Genomic DNA, 14,280 nt, shown 5'->3' with positions numbered 1-14,280 from the left:
TATATATATATGTATATATATGCAGTCTTTAGTTAACAAAAACTGAATCCTATTTTTACTTCATCTCTTTTTCTATTCAGGTTTACCTTCTAGATGTTTCAAATATATATATATATTTAGTTTTGAATGATTTTTACAAAAACATCTAAATGTTTTTTTACTAAACTCGTTTTTTTAGGGAACCAAAAGTATAAAATTACCAAAAACATTACTGACAGTTTTGAATAAGATTTGAATTTCTATAAGACAGAGGCAGCTAAAATAATCAAATTCTATCAGTTACTGGCTACACACTGTATTAAGAATGTGTCAATATATATAGTTTGTGCATGGATAAGAAGAAATGACTAATATTATGAAATATATCCATAAAAATTATCTCAAATATATTTGTACTCATGAAGCAAGTGAATGATCACCTTGGTTTTTAATTAATGATAACTTTATATGAATAAAAACAAGGCCAAACAAAAAAAATTAAAATAAAATTAAAGATACTGCATAAATTAAAAAGATATAAAATGTGCCCTGCATTTTATATCCCACATTACAGCTTGTACCCTGGGGATCCTCTTAAGTTATGCAGCGTCTTTACTTTAATTTTATTTGATTTTCTTTTTGCTCATTTAAATGTCATTTATCACAGGTTTGGATTTGCTGTTTATAACACAGTCCTGTGTTAATTTTCCATACATACACATATATATATATATATATATATATATTCAAATATAAAATCAACATATAAAAGAGAGATGTACCAGTGCTTTAGTCCAGTCATTTGAGAACTTGTCTTTGTACTCCAGGAGATAGCCAGTGATAGGAGCACCACCATCATTTTCTGGAGGAACCCATTTAAGATCAACAAAGTCCTTATCCCAGTCAGTTATCTCCACATTTCCTGGTTTACTAGGCTCATCTGAAATTAAGATAGCAAATGATTGATACTTGTGACTACACTCTTAATTTATTTGTTTTACTCCATTAGCTTTTTTTTTTATGTTTTGGTTACTTTACTATAAACAAATTAAAATAATATAGCCATTTCTTCCATTCAGTAAAATGCAGAAGAGCATCTGAAAGCACATTATAACCAATTAAGTAAATCAATTAATTATTGGATCGAAAATAAATAAATAAGCTACATACCACTAAGAGTGCCTGAGTAAGACAAACAATTTAGAAAACAAACAAGTGGTTAGAAATAGAACCAGGTTACTATACAAGCTCACATTATTTACTATAGAATGTCTTATAAATATATAGTTTGGCTGCATTATAAACATGGTACCTTCAATTTGTTTCGAATTAGTAATACTTAACAAACACCAAAAACACTGAATATATAATAAAATTTACCATAAGGATCTTTAGCAAGGGTTGTTTTATCTGCATTAAGAGGTTCAGATAATCCTTTCTTGTTATGAGCACGTATTCGAAATTTGTATTCTTTCTTTGCTTTAAGATCTGTTATGTCAATTTTTGTTTCTTCAGTCCGAGCTACTTCAGTCCAGCCTCCCCTCACACCCAGATCTTGTCGTTCCACCACATAATTTAAAAGTGGTAGGCCACCATTGTCTGTTGGAGGGTTCCATGATAACTTACATCTATCTTTATAGACATCAAATACATTCAGGGGTCCTTCTGGTGGTTTAGGAACATCTAGACGAAAAACAAAGATTGTGTTCTGTATGCATTCAGTTAAAATAATTTACTCAATAATAACTCAACTATATTTTACATTTATAAAATAATTCGATACAAAAAGTAACTCTCTAACTAGTATATGCACACATACTAATAAACTTTATAACAGTAATAAAAACAAAGCATAAATTTTGTTTTTTTGAACTTGTCGAGCTACATGTGTAACTAACTTGTTACCCTATTAAAATAAATTGTAATCAAGATCCTGAAAATGCTTATCTTCTGTTAGATTTTATTTCTAAGTGCAATTGGCTCTCTGCACTGTGTTTATCACATGAATCTAATCCCAGTTTTCAGCTTTATAATAAAAAACCCAAGTGCATCGAGGGTGCAATTCTGAAATTGTTTTTTTTAAATGAACCATAGTTATCTTTCACTCTGGTGACTAGGTTACAAAATGTATTCAAACTTTATGAAACACTGACTACACATTTGCATAACAACTATCATACAGAAATATTGAAAGACTTCTAAATATCCAAATGATCAAATAGATGTTATAAATATATTTTATTCAACATAATTTCAAAAACTTTAAAAAAAATCATACCAAGGACATTAATATTCAGTTGGCATGCATCTTTGCCTTGTTCATTGCCAATTTCGAATTCATAATTGCCAGAAGTTCCTCTGAAAGCTTTTTTCAGAGTGATCAGGACCTTGTCTTGTTTGACAGCTATATCACATTCTTTTTTGGATACAGGTTGGCCATTTCTAAGGTACTTGGCTACTACATCTGATGTTCTGGTTCCAGTAACTAAAAATAAAAATAAACTTTCAATATTAGGTTTAAGACAAATAGGTTTGTGAAAAACAAGCTGAACTGCCAGTCAACTAACAGGGAATGTTGTTTAAACTTAATTAATATAATGTAAGTTTAACAGTAATCATATATTTCAAAGTAATAACTTGAACATAAACTTTATCTCAAAATTTTAAAATTATAACAAACAACATTTGCATTTTGCTTTCCATCTACCAACAAATAAAGATTTTGAGGTGATCCCACCTTGAACACCCTACATCTCATTGAAGATGAGAAAAGTATAGTTGTTTGGGAAATAATCCAGCAACTTTCATACTTTGACCTTGAATCTCTTTAAAAAATTCAACATTGTCTAAAGTGTCAACCTGACAAGATTGTTTGAGATTGACTCAATAGGCTGGGAGTAATTAACCAACAGGCTTTACAAAATAGAAATAGGGTTAAGTTCAACTTTTGATCCATTTAGGACATTCCCCATAGTTTATAGTGTTTACATACACATTTTGATTGAGATTGGCCCAATAGACTTGGGGGGAGTTAGGATTCAAAAAACACATTTCATCTTTATATATATAAATGAAAAGGCTCAATCTGTAAAAGTAAATTTTTAAACTATTTCCTTTGAAAAAAACATTGCGCTTCTTCTGATTTCTTTAACAATTTCTAAATATACAAGCAGTGCATACTACTACAAATTATTGTTTGAGTACTCTTCCACCTGTTGATGTGTATTTGTGATATATTTTCTGCCTCACTGAGAGTTTTTCTTCTATAGAAATGTAGCTTTAAAATACAATAAACTTAAACTTTAAGCAATAATAAAAGCATCCAAAAGTTTGATATCTGACAGAAATATTAACATGATCAAACACCATCTTGCAGACATGCACCATTGAATAAAACCATCATACTTTATATATTAACACAAACGTACCTAAATATGGTATTTCAAGAGTCATGGGCTTGCCAGAGTCTCCAATAAAATCATAGCTCTCCAGCTTGATGATTGGTGCTTTTTCAGCTGTAACAATAAAAGTTGTATTTTGCAAAATAAACAGTTCTCAAAAATACAAGTGATAACATAAAGTATTAAAGTTACACAAATTTCAAATTACAATTTTGAGAATATAATTAAAACAATTATTTTCACTTATATCACTTTAAAATACTAAATACATAATTATTACTACACACCTACTAAATTAGTGAAAATGAATTCCAAAAGAAAGAAAATAAACAATGTTTAATTTACAATACATCACTAAAGAGAGAAGCAAAAGAATTTACATTATGCATAACTTGAAATAACACAAACTACTTTAAAATAAGACAATAATAAATGATTAGTTTCTGAACAAAGCTAGATCCAGTAAAACAACTCTTAAAAAAGTAATGTTCTTCTATCAACTTATTAAGCCATTTCTGTAACATTACTATAGCATTTAATTAATAATTTAATTTGAAAATAATCAGCATTTTGCAAGCAACTACTTCCTTCTGCCAATGTTTAGTTTACAGCTTAATTGAAAAATGATCAACTTTTTACAGACAATAATTACATTCAGCAATGTTTAGTTTGATTTGAGAATTAACAACATTTTACAGGCAACCACTACCTTCTGCAATATTTAAAGTATGAATAAAGAATAATAAACACTTTATAGATACCCCCTATATTCTGCAATATTTAGTATACAGTATAATGAAGAATAACCAACATCTGATCGGCAATCCTTACCTTCTGAAACATTTAGTTTACAGCTCGACTTCAAGTCCTTACATTCACACCCATAAGTTCCATCATCTTCCATCTGACAATTGCTGATGATCAGTTGATGCTTTCCATCACTAAGCATCTTGATGGAAATCCTTTAATGGATTGTGAATACATCACTCAATATTTGTTGAATAATAATAATACAGTTTTAGCCTGCTACAAATAATATTTTATTATGTTCCATTTTTACTGCTAAGTTTAAAAAAGTTTATCAAATTGAAATTCTTGTCATAAACTTACACAATCATACTCAAGAAGAACTGAGTTAACTTCAACAAATTCTTTTAGAAACACTAAATTATTTTCTCAGTGGTCAAAATACAAAGAAATATTAAAATGATCATGATGAACACATTTTTAAAAATAATTAAGACTACATCATCAGATCCTATCAGTACAATTATTCATATATCACCTTTACGTTTTGCTATCTTAATGCTTTACATTAGCTTGTGTTAAAACCTTTTCACAAACTGTACATTCATTTCGAATTATTAGTTCCTGAGAATAAAATTAATGTAATGGTACTGCACAAGAGCTATAAACTTGTGAAAAATTTATGAAAAGTTGGCATTTTTTAAAACATTAACAATACTATCCTATATAACAGTTCAGAAATTAAGAGTTAAATTACCTTCAAACTTGCACCATAAAATGTACCTAATTCAGTATTAGAATTACCTGTCTGTAGGCTTCACAGGCACTCCGTCCTTGAACCATGTTAGTGGTGCCTTTGGATCTAACATTTCCATTTCTAGAACAACCAGTTCTCTCTCTAGCACATTTTGGTCCTTCAACTTCTTGACTATTCTATTTGCAGCTAAAAACAGTAAGAATCAATAATTTATCTTGCAACTAAAGATAACAAAACATTATCCAATTATAAAAACAGAAAAATTCATCTAATTAACAACTAAGACAACTAAAATCAACTAATTAACATCTAAGACAACTAAAATCATCTAATTAACATCTAAGACAACTAAAATCATCTAATTACAAGCTAAGACAACTAAAATCAACTAACTGACAGCTAAGACAACTAAAATCATCTAATTAACAACTAAGACAACTAAAATCAACTAATTAACATCTAAGACAACTAAAATCATCTAATTAGCATCTAAGACAACTAAAATCAACTAATTAACATCTAAGACAACTAAAATCATCTAATTAACAGCTAAGACAACTAAAACCAACTAAGACAACTAAAATCAACTAATTAATAAGGAAAATAATACAGAAAGAAAATTGCAAATATAGTTTATATGATCTTGCATTTAGTTATATGATTTAATTATATGTGCAGTTGTAAACTAGAAGATGAAAATAAAAAATATGCTAAAATACAAGCTGATACATTGCTAATAAATATATTAAAACTAGATGAAATTATTTATGATAAAAAATTAATTTTGCTCTCAGTTTATACTCAAATATATAAAAAACAGATAACTTTAAAATTAAAGAAAATTAATTCTGCTGCAAGTTTCTATCTAGAAGTACAAAAACAACATAAGACATTACTTTATAATCAAATTCATGTTTTTACCCAGAAGTAGAGCTGGTCGATTAACTTGATTAATCAGTTTGATTAGTGCCACAAAAATAACCAAATAATCAAAATTTGGTGTTTCTTATTATTACACTTTGAAATTATTCCAACTATCCAAGTAATTGAAATATTGTCATTACAATTTCTCGTTATTATTTTCAATTAATTCAAGTTTGTTAAGCTTAATTGATTAGTATCATGACTCAAAAAAAAAGTGTTAAATCAGCATTTTACTGATTGAAAATAATAAATTTTTGTGTATAAAATATTGACTAAATTATCAACTATGATAACCTTTTTCTTTTCAAACTCTCACAAGTATAGTGATATATGTTGTTTATAATAACCTGAAATGGTTCATGCAAAGTTATAAAATCAAATTCATTCTTACGTTCAACAATTAGTTCACCAGTAGTCTCATCACCATTAGTCTTGCAACAGTAGTGGCCTTCATCACTTACTTTCACTTGTTTAAAAACCAGACGTCGTTTTCTTCCTTCTGCTAGAAGTTCAATTCTAAAAGAAAAACAAAACATTAAACCTTAATTTCTGAATTTAGATTTTCATCCTAACTTCTTTAACTACGTATAGTGAACATTCATTATTCCAAACTTTGACAATTGGATTATTCACAAACTGGATGATTTTGCATATAGACAAATCTCTACAAGGGGTAATTTAATCAGTAGTCTGTGTATTTACATTACAAATCCAACAGCTATTTCTCATAACAAATATGCATTTCCTATAGCTATACAATTTAGTAATCTATACATAACTCCATGAGAGTCAGGTAGAGGTCGATTAGAACAGAAAAAAAGTGATAATTACTAACCACAAAATACCTGCACTCACATTGGCAGTTTTTCTAGAAACAACCTTCACAGTATGGATGTATGTATAAATTATAACAGATATCGAAAAATATCAAAGTGATTAATACTACAGTCATGTCAAATCACATCGAAAATGACGATAGGTTGAAATATTAGCATCATTAAAACTTGATGTTTGTTTATATAAGAAAGCAAATCCAAGTGTAAGCCTTGAATCCATCAGCAGGTGTTTCATTGTAGAAAGAAATTTTCTACTTGGCAAGTCAACCATATCTGACATTCTCTACAACAAAAATAAGATTAATATATGTTCCAGAAGGTTTAGGTCAATAAACAAGAGAAAGACATTCAAAGCAAGCAAACTTGAAGCAAGTTCTCTATCTTTGTATGCATGATGTTGCATCAAGAAAAGCATCTGTTAATGATGAAATGTATGTTGAAAGTGAATCTAACACCAAAAATCATCCCTTAGTCCTTCTGAATAAGACATAATTTAGCCTTAAAGATGTCATCACATTATGTGAAAAACAGTGACTTATGTGAAGATGATATTTTTTATTTTTCACTTAAAGCTGCTGAGAAGCTTCAAAAGAAAAAAAATCAGTTCAAAAGCAGACTGTGATTACATCCTTGTTTGAAAGTGATTTCTTGTATACTTGACCAATACTACGTATTTTGTATTCTGTAAGTAAGTCAATTGTTTTGACAAAAAGATGTTTTACGTGAAGTTAATGAACTTCTACTTTGGTTATGCAATTTGTACATATACGGTTGTTTTTGTTTACCAATTGCGTGACAAACCTTACTAGCCTACAACCTCACATTTAATAATATATACTATTAGATATTCACTGTATTCAAAGTGACTGAATTGCTATCCAAATGACTCAATATTATAGACAAATTAGTTCATTACAAATGTGTTTGGATTAATGAAGTTCATTGTACTCTTAAATAAACAATAACAATCAAGATTCATACATTAACATAAAAAGTTCCAAAAATATTTCTAATGATTAATTTACCCACCTGGAATCTCTCATTCATAAAACGTGTGTTGTAACTAATTGGCTTATTGCCAATTAAACTGTCTTTTTTTTTACTATATTCATTGGATAAATGGTTTCCTTAAACACATACATACTAAATTTCAGCCCTGTTAACTTCAACAATTAACACACAAAATTTTGGCCCTTTTTAGATATGCTTTCTATAAATAATTAGCTGAAGAAGAAACTCATTTACCAAGTATTTTCTTTGCTTTGAACTAGCTATTTCAAATATGTTATAATATTGTACTTAAAAACAGTTTAAGGTTTTGAATTATACTTAGTTACAGAACTGCTCCTGGTCAGGAAATACCCATTTAAACAAAAACTAAATAAAAACCCAAATCACTGTTAAATCACATTATCATAAACAAATGTTCTATTTTGCATGACAGTTTAACAGAGTATTGATGACTTCTGTTTTTGTTTTCATAAGTAGATTTTGACCCTATTACTTGATATTTTATTTTCAAAATAAACCACAATTTAAACACACAGTCAATAATTACAAAAACAATCCTAAAAGCACACATGTGAACCATAACATACATTAATTCACATTATTTTTTTTTTCTCCTTTAACATAGTCCTTAATATGATAAACTGATAAAAAGAAATACAAGAAGAACAACTGAAATATTAACAATATGTAATAACAGTGCAAATACCAATACATCAAATATTCCTTAAAAAACTGGAATAAATCTTTTACAAAAATGCAAGACACTAAATGAAATTCATATGTACTTCATCCACTTTAATTTGAACTATGATTCTTTATTACTAGTACTTAATTGATTACGAGTTAAAGTTGTTCTACATCTATAAATAAGATAGAGATTACTGATTATACCTCTTATCAGGTGTGACTTCAGTATCCCCTTTGAACCAGTTAACAGGAGCTTCCCACTCATCTACTTCACACTCCAAGGTAACAGTTTCATTTTCAGTGACCTTCATGCTTTTCAAAGGTTTCACAAAGATAAACTTCTGGTCTGGAGAAAGAAATACATGAAACAATAAACCACACAATGTTACAAAACAAATACAAATTTCCATCTACTGTAACTAGACAAAGAATTCCAAAAATGTAATATTTGATGTGATAAATAAACTCGCATATTTATACTATAACTAGAGAAAGAAATGAAAAACATCATCTGCATGTAGTGTAACTAGACAAAGTAAGCAAACAAGCACCAATGTGACAAGTTAAATCAATGAAATAAGTTAATATATAATGTGATAAGACAAATCAATCAAACAAACAAGTTACTGTCCACTGTGAAAATGTGGTATATAAATGCACCATGCACTACTATCTTCTTATATTATTATAATGTTTAATTTGAATTCATTATTTATTCTGCATACTTGAAAGTCTCACAGAACATGTGGTCAAGGAAGCTATTACATTAATTTTGCTCCTCTTTTATCCAGGAGATATCTTGAGGTTACAGACTCACCCATGTTTAGATGAGAATGACCAGTCACATGGGTAATGCTAGTCACTCTGGGTAAATATGAAATGTTTTTTGTGAAGCAAGGAACATTAGATTTAAACAGTCTGGAACAGGATCTTGAAGCAGTTCAAAGAGTGAATCCAGTAAAAGCAACTGTCTCGTGTCAGTAAAACAAATACACACTCTGGTTTGTGTTAAGTGTAATATTGAAAAAAGAATGTTTATACTATAATTCACTTTGTGTTTAGTCTCTTTATTTTTTTCATTCTCACAATCCAATTATTCAGAGATTTAACATTAATTTGCAATAAATAACCTAATCAAATCTCCTGTTTTTCTATGCACCTATATCATTACTCTTTAGTAATTTCAGTTTTTACCTTGATAATATGCAACAAGGTGAAACAGAAACAGCCAATCAGATAAATAAATCACAATTAATCATGACAAGACAAATTAAATGTTATAACTGATCATCAACTGTGACAAGACAAATAAATCAAACAAACAACTGACTACTTATTGTGACAAGACAAATAAATCAAACAAACAACTGACTACTTATTGTGACAAGACAAATAAATCAAACAAACAACTGACTATTTATTGTGACAAGACAAATAAATCAAACAAACAACTGACTATTTATTGTGACAAGACAAATAAATCAAACAAACAACTGACTACTTATTTTGACAATTGACTTATTGTGACAAGACAAATAAATCAAACAAACAACTGACTACTTATTGTGACAAGACAAATAAATCAAACAAACAACTGACTACTTATTGTGACAAGACAAATAAATCAAACAAACAATTTATTACCTACTGTGACAAGACAAATAAATAAAATTAATAAAATAAATTACTACTTCTCTTCCTACCCCATATGACCTTTTGAGTTTGGCACAAATTACACGCTTATAATATAGATATTGCTAAGCTATAATGTAAACTTATAGCCTCCAATATTCTTGTTTTACTATGATATAAACAAAAATGTCAACCCAAATGCCACACCCTTCCTATATCATCTTGTCCTTCAAAAAATTCCAGTAATTCTCTCTGGCATTTGCTACTGGATTACTCATGACCAATAGCAAGAGAAGATTCTATTTTATTGAATTTTCTAGAAAGCTAGCTCATTATAACGACAGGTTTTGAAGTATTTGACTTCAATTTTATTGTTTGTTATTGTGAAGTTTGCCTTGACCATATAACAAAATATTTTTAACCCATTCAAATTTTTGTGCATGATAATATTTGGTGTTCTAAGTGATAAATTACTATTCTTTTAACACCAAAATTGCTACAAAAAATGAGGCTTATGGTACTTGTCTAATTATTTTTCTGGTGTCAAAAAGACAAGAGTCTAGACATATTTAATCTCTTGGTTTTTATAGATATTTTTCATTTATTGTTACAATAGTAACTAAAATATAACAATTAGATATTTCTTAGGTAAAACAAGAAAATATAAATGACAAAAAAATTTTCTTTGTGAAAAATGCATGCAAATTGCCCTCCATGATGTAATTCAACATTTTGTTTACCATTATCTGCAATCAGCTCTTGCAGGGTGATTTCTTGCTTTGTTACACTAGTTAGATACAGTTCAAAGAGCAATAAGACAATACAATAATAAAATTGAATGTAAAAAGATTTATAACTGTTACAAGCCTGAGTATGTTTAGGATAAATAATTGTAATTGTCTTTACTATCTAAAGTCATTCTAGAAACAAAATGTACTTTTGATTTTATTTCATACTAGCAAAAGTACCTGGCTTTGCTTGGGTTATTAGGTTGATATATTCTAGATGACTATGTTATTGTGTGTATTCTAAACCTACTTTACCATCCCACAGGTGGACATAGTCTTCAAACTCATAGCTTATTTTGGTTTATGCAAATGAATTACAGCCTTTCTGTTTCAATTTTAGCATACATTACAATTTACGATTTTAGTCTCTACAAATAACTGTTTCCAGTATAAATTATCCCTATCTGTCATAACTGTGTCCATTCCAAATTGTCTCACCTGTAATAACTGCCTTGGTTGTTGTCTTTTCCTGAGCATTGATCTTACAAGAATATTCACCACTGTCTTCTGGTGTAGAGTTTTGGATTTTCAAGATTTTTCTTCCTAGTGGATCACTTTCAATGACAAACTTATCTCCAGCCTATTAAAATGTAAATACACGAAAGAGGTGATATTGTATTTCTACATTACTGTACAAATTTATATCAAAACAGATTTTAATAAAAATCACCAAACAAGTATATTCAAATCAAAACATGACTTATTTTCTATATATATACATGCACTAAACTAGTTTGGTGTATTTTACTCAAAAACTTACATAGCTCATCAATAGTTTCTGGAAAATTTTGCAAGTTGCATTTCTTTAATCCACATTGATGATTATTTCATAAATTCTTAGCTAGTATAATTAAAATGTCTAAATAGGTAGTAAAATTATTATGATAGTATGATAGTTTTCTAAATATTCACAGCAAAAATGTCAAAGCTTTATTACAATGAAGAAACATACAATCTAAATCATTTTATTATGTATTAAAATAAATACAAACAGAATTTATAAACCCAAAACTTAAAATACATTTATATTGCCCACACAAGTTAATAATGCTTTATATTAAGTCTATGTTTACATACTTCAATCTTCTTTCCATCTTTGTACCAATTGACAGGAGCCTTATAATGGCTGACAGTACACTCGAGCACAGTCTCCTTACCAGTGTACTGTTCTGTCTTAGCTGGAAGTTTCTTAGTGAACTTGTACACTGGATCAGGATCTGTTGGAGAATACAAAAAATTACTTTCAGAACGTTTTCCTGCATATATGTATTATTGTTTCCATTTCTCTGTAGAAAACTTGACTTTTTAAATCACTTTTAAATAATCTTATTGACAACATAAACCATTTTATGACAGTTAAACATATGAGTTATAACTGAATAAATAACAATTCATTTTTAAAAGGCATACATGTGTATAGAAAATATAACAATATATATTTATATATATCTGACACTTAAACTGCTGTTTCAATGTTTTAGAAGTATGTCTAACCATTATGTTGCTATTATTATACTTCAACTCTGATTTAAACATTCAGAAAGCAGATTTATACTATAAAATTCAAAAATAATACTTGACCCTGAATATTGCTTTTATTTTTCAAACATTGAACACTTCTTTGCTTTTGTGTCACCATTATTAAGCTCAAAGCATTTCATGATGTCAAGTTTCCATGTCACTATTATCATGTTCAATGTATTTAATGATGTCAAGTTTCCATGCCATGGTTATATTTCAAATAATCAGCAATATCTTCATTGTTACAGTGTTTAAACCATTTAACAATAACTGTCTTTCACAAAATTGTTTACCACATTGTTTGTGTTCAATCACATCATTTTTATTTTGATAAACAAGCATTTCTCTAACTTAACAAGCTAAACACATGCCTTCAACTTCCAGTATTGCAGAACAAGATGTATCCAGGCACTTGATTATGTATTTGCCTGCATCTTCAACAGTTGGCTCCATCACTTCAAGAACGTGAAGATCACCAGTGCTGTTCATGTGATACTTCTTGCTGAGAAAGAGTTCATCCCTCCCTTTGAACCATTTCGCCTTTACGTTGGATTTGGAGAAGACAGCATCAAACCTGGCAGTCTTATCTTTCCCCTCTTTAACTCGTATATTAGCCAAAGGTTTCAAGAAAGTTTCAACTTTCTAAATGGGAGATACCAGTAAGAAAGTTTTCTAATAATAATATTATCTGGCCTTAATCCAACTGCCACGAAAACAAACAATAACACTAAAATGTTCTTACAGAACTTTGTGTGGTCTTAAGTAAATTACTTTTTGAAACTACAGACTGTGTTTATAAAATTGTACTGATAAAGTTGTAATCCAAAAGACATCTAAAAACATGGATGCTTAAAAAACAACAAAAGCCTTACTGGAAACAGACATTCAACACAAGAGATTCTAATTAATAGAAGCATCTGCAATTCTGTGAAAAAGATGCATCTTTTCAAGATATATTCATTTTTTTTACTATAACCACTGTAGTTAATTACATCATATATTAGTTTTTTACTATTATCACTTTAGTTAATTATATGAAAAAGATTCATCTTATGAGAAGCTCATCTATTCTTTACTTAATTAATTTCTTCCATAAATTCTTAAATACTCCTTGCTGAAAAGTTGACAAAAATAATTAACATATCTTTCAACCAACTCAATGTCATTTCAGTATTTTGACACACATGAACTAGTAAAAATAAAATAAAATACATAAAATGAAGTACTACAATAAAAGCATAGCTGATGCAATGAGTATCAGCTTCCTTCATCCTTGCTTCACATTTAGACATTTATGTTCATCTCCAAAATGAAAGACTAACAAAAATAAACTTGTTTATAAAAAACAATCTATCACAAAATAATCTTATGAAATCAAAAGTGATGTATTAATTAAAAAATGCAGAAAGGAACTTTTCAATCTTCTTAAGTTTACTTTTTAGTGTTCTTTTTATCTCAAACAAGAAAGAACTAAATAAATAAAGAGGAGTTTCTCCTCTATTCACATGCCAGATTAGTTAAATGCAAACTGTAGAACATTGCACAATTTTAGCCAGTCTCATAATAAAGTAAACTAACCAAATGTACATTTGATAAGAATATATATCACAAAAATTACAGTAGAGTTGCCATTATCGGTCCTAGTTGTCAACTTGATGTCATAACGGATAATGCCTGTGTTAATAGCACCCAAATGTTAAATTCTGATGTTAAACTAGTAAGCTGTCATGGAAAATCAATTAAGGTACAGAGCTGAGTACTTACAACCACAATGTCTCAATTCCTACTGCCTTTCATTGTCTGCAGACAGTTGTGGGTAGGCAGTTACCCTTAGAGTTGTTAAAGTAGAAATGAAACCACCCTAGTTTAACATCAGGATGGATGAGATATCCCCAATGCATTTGGGTGCACCACAGTCATTATCCATTTTGATATAAAGTTGACAACTAGGATTGACAATGGCAACTCTACTGTAATGTATATTTTATTTTATGCAC

At 28.9% G+C, this 14,280-nt stretch overlaps 1 protein-coding gene across 1 annotated transcript in view; it reads right to left on the bottom strand.

Annotated features, from left to right (window-relative positions):
• Positions 1-14,280, bottom strand: part of LOC106460832 (twitchin-like) — a 248,186-nt gene that overhangs the window by 124,081 nt on the left and 109,825 nt on the right. The window contains exons 28-38 of the mRNA XM_022387633.1: positions 12,655-12,925; positions 11,840-11,979; positions 11,201-11,342; positions 8,547-8,688; positions 6,200-6,324; positions 4,932-5,070; positions 4,212-4,342; positions 3,408-3,494; positions 2,258-2,464; positions 1,360-1,662; positions 762-919 (exon numbers count right to left, since the gene is read on the bottom strand). Coding sequence (XP_022243341.1) covers positions 762-919; positions 1,360-1,662; positions 2,258-2,464; positions 3,408-3,494; positions 4,212-4,342; positions 4,932-5,070; positions 6,200-6,324; positions 8,547-8,688; positions 11,201-11,342; positions 11,840-11,979; positions 12,655-12,925 — 1,845 coding nt within the window. The remainder of the gene's footprint in view (positions 1-761; positions 920-1,359; positions 1,663-2,257; positions 2,465-3,407; positions 3,495-4,211; positions 4,343-4,931; positions 5,071-6,199; positions 6,325-8,546; positions 8,689-11,200; positions 11,343-11,839; positions 11,980-12,654; positions 12,926-14,280) is intronic.

Source organism: Limulus polyphemus, unplaced genomic scaffold (assembly GCF_000517525.1).
Source record: "Limulus polyphemus unplaced genomic scaffold, Limulus_polyphemus-2.1.2 Scaffold845, whole genome shotgun sequence".
Lineage (NCBI taxonomy): Eukaryota > Metazoa > Arthropoda > Merostomata > Xiphosura > Limulidae > Limulus > Limulus polyphemus.
Note: the sequence above shows the minus strand (reverse complement) of the source record. Positions and strands in the feature narration are given on the sequence as shown.